Raw genomic sequence first — 6,496 nt, 5'->3', positions numbered from 1 at the left:
CTCTTAACCAAGTGCAGACTGAAATATTTCACTATGGATTTGAACAGGAGCCAAGGGGTCGATGAAAGGAAAACTCCTCTATAAAAGGTTTATTGTCAGCGCTCTCTAAAGAGGTAGATTCTGCTAAAACAGGCTACCAACATTTTCACAAACATTGGCGCAGCCTTCTCCACCTCTCCTAGACCTAAGATTGAGATCCTTTTCTTTTAGGAATGCTCTGCATCTAGCCTTTGACCTTCTGGATAGCCAACTCTATCTAACCGCTGCCTCCTCCATCAGTATAACTTATATTATAAAAAGGAAAGGGGGATGGGGTGGCTCGGTCCTCACGCTATTGGAAAAGTACTTGAAATTCCTTGCATTCCTTTGCATTTAACAGCATGTTTACCTAATCACTGGCTTATTAGGATTAACACAAGTCATTGCTTCAAGCTCATTCAGTGAAAACAAACTGACTCCTATAGACTCCAAGACTTTTTTTCTCTGATCCCAAGAGTTTTTTTTTTTTAAAGTAGTTCGCCTTTGCCTTAGGAACAAGATTGGGAAAACACAAAGTTATAAACAAGCGACCTTTTATAACACATTTATCCAACCATACTTAATCTTGCCCATGGATTTAGATATGGGCAGCCTCGGTTATGGACTGTTTTCATTAGTTTCTCTCTTCTACCGAGGTGACAAGCCCAATAACCTAGCGATTAAAATGATAAATGACTGCTATACCCACCATACAGTGAGGAGGTGATGGAGACCCTTTGGCTTTGAATTCTTATGAAAATAAAGCATTATTATTTAAATCACGAATTTAGCTTCAGATTCCTTGTGCTGCTTACAATGCCTTGTGTTCAATACATGTTTTAGAAACAGATTACTTTAAATGCAAAGATTTTTCCCAACCGAAGATAAAAGCAATCATTGTCTTATTTTTTTGTAGGTTAGTCCCCTGCTCTTATCCTAAGCTCCTAGAACAGTTCCTGGCACAAAGTAGGCACTCAGGGAGTCCCGTTTGAATGACTGAGAGAATGCATAATAAGCTAGGCTGTTCCCAGTGACTTTGGGTAGTCTCTAAAAACACTGAATGCCACACACGCAGATATTAGGTAAATATTTCTTTATTAAATGATTAATTCCATAAATAAATTCTTTTCACTGAATATAAAATTAAAATCATTTACAAATTATTCCAGTATTACATTTCCCTTCCCTCCCCAAAAGCTACATTTTGATAAATAAAAACATTCAGTCTTAAAACACCTGATTTCTGTTTGCAGTTTAGAGTGCAGATAGCTGCCTCTCACGGACACTCACGGAGTGTCACCTTCGGGAGGGGACGGAAGCCCCTCCCATTTTACTTCTGTCAAAAGATGAAGGTTTTAACTGATCAACTAACTTTTTTTTTTTTTTAAACAATTGTAGAACCGAAAGGAAAAACGCCTAGAGAGAAATATGCTTACCAAATAATTTACAAACAGAAAACAGAACGTCATCAACACCACAAGCTCCAAAATGAAGCAGTAACATGTGCTCCAATATTACGAAGCGAAGTATTCTCCAATTGTGGCTGCATTAGTGTCCATCTGCACCAGCACACCTAGCAGTTTCAAAATACCTTAATACTACTCACGAATGAGCAATGCATCCCTTCTACAATGAGTCCCTCACCCCCACCGCCCCCACCCAGAGCTCCTGATCCTGGCACTCTTCTTCCCCCCTCCCTCCCCGCCCTCCCAGTTGTTCCGTTTCACCCTCGTGCTGGAAACCCAGGTAGCAATTAGTCCCTAAATTTGTGGATGTCATTGAACAGCCTGTAGAAGGGGAACGCCGCCTCGTTGGCGTGCGGGCAGTTGTAGTTGCACTTGCAGGACTGGATCATCATGACGTTCTTGGAGAACGTCTCCCCGTCTTCGCAGCGGAAGCGCATCTTGACGGTGCGGGTCTGCTGCGGGGTGCAGCACCGACCGTCCACGCACGAGCCGCAGTACTTGGGCCGGTACTTCTTCACGCTCGAACATCCAGCGTAAGTAAACTTGACCGGCTCGGGGGATTTCTTGGTCTTGCTGCATTTCTTGCCCTTCTGGAAGGAAGAGGAAAGGAGGGGAGTTAGGGACTGTGCTGCTTCCCTTTCTCGGAAGAGAGCCCCACATCTGGCCCCGGGGCCCCGGGAGCTCACCTTCAGGCTGCTGTACACCTGCTGCCCGCAAGGCCGCACCTCGCAGATCCGGGTCTCCTTCACCAGGCGGCATTCAAGGTTGTCATTGGTAACTCGGGTGGAGATCCCCGTCCCACACGTCTTTGAGCACTGGGACCACGAAGTTGTTTGAACGATGCATTTCTGGCCGTGTAAAGGGTTGTACAGGATTCGAGGCTCCGTTCCAAAAACTAGAGACAGACAAGAGGGCACGTTTTTCAGAGAGGCAGACTGACCCAAGCACCTTCAGGTGCTCATTTCTACCAGGCTTCAAGCCAGGTGTGTTATCTCAGTACATCTTTCGGGCTCGGGCTAGACTTACCTGGGAGGCGCTTCAGGGAGCCACCTTTTCCAACCGCGATTAATTCGTTGTTCCTGGTTAGCTCCACCTCCGAGGCATCGAATGCCAGCCCCTTGCCCAGGAGGCCATCCCCGTCGTCCAGGGGGTCCTTGGCATCATCGTCGTCACAGACCCACTCCTCACAGCACTGGCCGGTAACTTTGACCAGCCGGGGGTTGGGACAGCCCAAGTTGGGGAGCGAGAGCTCTTGGGGACACAGAGGAATGCAGCCCACGGCGCCGTCGATACATGTGCACTGGTGTTTACAGTTGGGCTGGAAACTTTCCCCATTCTGGTAGATTCGGGAGTTGTATTCACAGGGTCTGCCCTCTGACTGAGCTGCAAAGAGCACCAGAAAAGGGAAAAGAGGATCAAGTTCAGATTCCCAACCATGGCCTGAAACGCATACATATTTTTCTGCTCTTAAATTCAATTTATGGTAAAGTTCCCTACAATTCCTCGGGGACTCCAGACCAGAACAATAAGTTAGTCAGGAATCACTTTTCCGTATGCGCTTTTCGTTGGGCCCAGACACACTGAATTGCATTCCAGACTGCTGAAATCATGTGCCTTTCTGCCAAGCTACCAACAACAAAGCATCACCATACATGGTCTCAAAATTACTAAACTTCTGGACTACGAGGACTATTATTTTTTTTAAAGGGGCCAAACCGCAAGCATCTTACCTCTGCAGATCCCCTTCAGAGCGGTGGAACTGGCGCCGAAATTGCATTCCAGCCCCTTGGTGTGGTCGCAGGGCTGCATTTTGCTGCAGTCCTCGTTGAGCTGCTTGGCGCAGACCTTACAGCAGCCGCAGCCGTCCCGGACCAGCCCGACTCCCGGGGCGCACTTGGGCGCCTCCTGCGGGCAGTGGCAGGCGGCGGGGCAGGTGGAGAGCGCCTGGAGGGGGAGAAGGCACGCGTGAGCCTCGGCGCGCTTCGCCGGGGAGCGCAGGCCAGGGAGGGGGCTGGAGGAGGTGCTCCGACCCCGTCCGCCCCGGGTCCCGATCCTGTCCAGCCCCGCCGCTCCGGGCCGCGGCGTCCGCCAAGCAGGCCCCCGACGCGTCTCCAGGGGCGGGGGTGGGGGTGGGGGGTTGAAAGAAAGAGCTAACCCGAGACGCCCCCGAACTTTCCAGTTTATAGGTTTTTTTCCTCTGGCCGCGGGCAATCTGGGGGAAAGGCCTGCGAGGGCGGATGGGGAGGCGGAGGCCAAAAGCACTCACCAGCCTGGCCAGGTGGAGCAGGGTGACGGCGAGGGCGAGCGTCCTGGCGGCGCGGGAGCTCATCGTGGCGCGCAGGGGGAGTCCGGGCGAGCGCCGACGCAGGGCCGCCAGCCCACGGGAGCGCAGGGTCGCGGACGGGCCGGTGGGTCCGGGAGGCGGGCCGGGCTCCGGGGCGGCGGGGCCGCTGGCAGCAGGGCGAGGGCCGGGAGGCGAGCGGGCTGCCGGCGTCCTGCTCCTGAGGTCCTGCCCGGGGAGGCGCGAAGGGCGCGGGGGCTGCTCGGGGGCGCTCTCGCTCGCGGTCTGCCCGAGCGCCCGGAGCCCGCCCTTTATACGGGCCGGCCGCGGCGCCGCGTGTTGCAGTGACGTCGGCTCTGTCTGCGAGTTCCAGAATTCTCAAACATCTCAGGAATGCTGGTTGGCGCGGGCTGCTGCCAAGCGCCTCCCCTGGCTCCGTTGCACCTTTTTTTTTTTTTTTTTTTTTTTGGGTCCTGGACCCGTCAAGAAAACAATCTTCCGTTTTTTCCACTTTTCAATAACTCCTTCTATTGGGGAGGGCTCTTCCTGGCGCGGTGGCGCTCAAGGTGGTGGAAGGGGCGCAGGGGGAGGGGGGCGCGCGGCGGGGGTGGGGGGGGGGCGAGGTCCGTACTCCGCCGGCCCGGGGAGGGTGGGAGGACCTGGGAGGGAGGAACAAAACCGGTTTTGTTTGGTGATGCCGAGTTGACCGGGCAGCCTCGGAAGCCCTCGCCCGGGAAGGCGGCGAGCTGTTTGCTTGTTTACCGAGAAGGTGAGAGTCAAGTCACCTACGGAGGGGCGAGTGTGTGCGAGAGCCAGGACTGTTTGTGGGTTCCGTGGACGCACGTTCGAGTCGAGTCCCGAAGCCTGGGCATGGTGTTTATTAGCCGAGTTAAGTGTATTGCAAATTAATACCCGCAGTGGCATTTATGAATGAGAAGGGGGGGGGGAGTCCACTTCCCCCACTGTCTGGCAGATTCCCAGGCAGAGGTCTTCCCCCTTCCGCCCCCCCGCTCCCTTTTCTGGTCTGTCGTACTTGTTTGTTTTTGGAGGTTCCCACTGTAGTTCCAGCCCACTGCCTGCGTTGGAAGTCCGAGAGGAAACGCACGCAGGGAGTTCTCCGGGAGGCTGCCTTCGACTTCCTCGCGGAGGCGGAGGCCGGGCCAGCCCTTCAGCCTCCCTCCCGGGCCGGCGGGCGGCGTTGCCGACTGAGCAAGCAGCCCGCCCAGAGCCCCGGGGACCACGTTGCGGGGATGTGTCCTGAGATCATCACCTGTGTAGACCGCGATGCCAAACCGGATTCCAGCCCCGTTGTGCCCAGTGGTGTCTACAAAGCTAAAGGTTTTGTGGGGTTCTCACCACGTTTCCCTGGGGCCACTCAGAAGCCTCCCAATTTCAAATGAATTGCGATGCTTCTCTAGTCAAGTACAAAGGATGAGGATGGAGATCTAATGTTCTGTAATAAAACAACAGAATATAAGATCCCATTCTACCTTGAACACACTCAGTAGAAGAACCTCCCCTCCCCACCACACACACACAATTTGCTTTAACAGCATCAATATCGTTACTGTGATTGATAAATTTCCCGTCAACGTTTCAAAAACCATCTTCTTGTGCAATTTTAAATAAAAACATACACAAGTAATTATGCGGATCTTTCTTTTATATGCACTCTAGAACTCTTTGTCCTTTTTAAAGTGGAGGGCTGCTCTGTCTTCACAATCTAGCAGTCTTGCTTAAGTGCTCCAGTGCCAACTTTTCTGTGAATGACTCTGATAATCACGATGAGAAGCTATTGCGATGAAAACATCCTCCAGTAAAGAGAACTGTGGCTGGAAAAGAGTTAAGTTTCATTCATTCGAAAGTGCCCTTTCATAAGTCTAAGAGGCTTTTGCTAGTTGGGAGTAGGATCTCTAAGGCTTTGTTGGAGGGGGTTTAGGGTGCAGGGCTTACTTTTCAAGACTATGGCTTGTCAGGTGTTATGCAAATTAAGCGAGGAAAATCTGGGCCCTACTTCTTACTCGAGACAGTCCATCCATTATTATTTGGAAAACGTCCCCCCCCCCCCCCCCCGCATTAAAGCTTCATTATTGTCTTAATGAAGTGACTGGGGATGGGGGTGAGTAGGCGCAGTACAGGGTGGGAGGAGGTCGTGGGCAGAGAATGGAGAGGAGTGTTCCTGGCTTCTGTTGTGGAGTCTTTTCTATTTGACTTCATGGTTGTAAGTATTTCCAGATGGTGAATCAGACACCAGACGTAACAATATTTCCATATTTGGGTATAGCAGTAGCCTGCGTTTTTAACATTTTTCTGCCTCTGTTATCCAACCACAAAGCATTCTTGACAGCTTCAAATGTTGTTAAATATAGACTTAACTTCTGTTCCCAGAGCAGGAAATTCTTTGGAATTCCTTGTTTTTCACGCAATCTGTCTATCATGATTTAAAATAAAATCGTAGTGGATGATCCAACTGGCCGGTGTATATACCTTGCTCTTTTATTGAGGGGGGCGGGAGATACGCAAAGAGATTCAGTCTGCCACACAGCTTTGAAACACAGGCCATTCCAGAGATTCCTTTAAAAATCAGATTAAAGTTTTCTAACAAGGGTGTGTGGGTTTGTTTCTGGGCTTCAGTTGGATCTTGGAGGATGAGTTGGTCCCAGAGAAGAAACTTAGAGAACCTTACCATCAGCTGCCCATTTAAAGCAGGGAGTATACTATGGGGGGGGGG

General features: G+C 51.4%; 1 protein-coding gene across 2 annotated transcripts; it reads right to left on the bottom strand.

Moving 5' to 3' along the window:
• Positions 1–1,096: 1,096 nt before the first annotated feature.
• Positions 1,097–4,051, bottom strand: CCN1 (cellular communication network factor 1). Of its 2 annotated transcripts, none has more exons than XM_077905283.1 (5): positions 3,751–4,051; positions 3,215–3,428; positions 2,511–2,867; positions 2,171–2,379; positions 1,097–2,071 (listed from the first exon to the last, which is right to left on the bottom strand). In XM_077905283.1, exons 1-5 carry the CDS (start codon positions 3,811–3,813, stop codon positions 1,772–1,774), a joined length of 1,143 nt encoding a protein of 380 aa, XP_077761409.1. In that variant the 5' UTR covers positions 3,814–4,051; the 3' UTR covers positions 1,097–1,771. The 2 variants fall into 2 exon arrangements, with proteins under 2 accessions (XP_077761409.1, XP_077761410.1); XM_077905284.1 differs by having other exon boundaries at positions 1,097–2,074; positions 3,751–4,048.
• Positions 4,052–6,496: the final 2,445 nt, after the last annotated feature.

The sequence above is a fragment of the Canis aureus genome, chromosome 8 (genome assembly GCF_053574225.1).
Source record: "Canis aureus isolate CA01 chromosome 8, VMU_Caureus_v.1.0, whole genome shotgun sequence".
NCBI lineage: Eukaryota > Metazoa > Chordata > Mammalia > Carnivora > Canidae > Canis > Canis aureus.
Note: the sequence above shows the minus strand (reverse complement) of the source record. Positions and strands in the feature narration are given on the sequence as shown.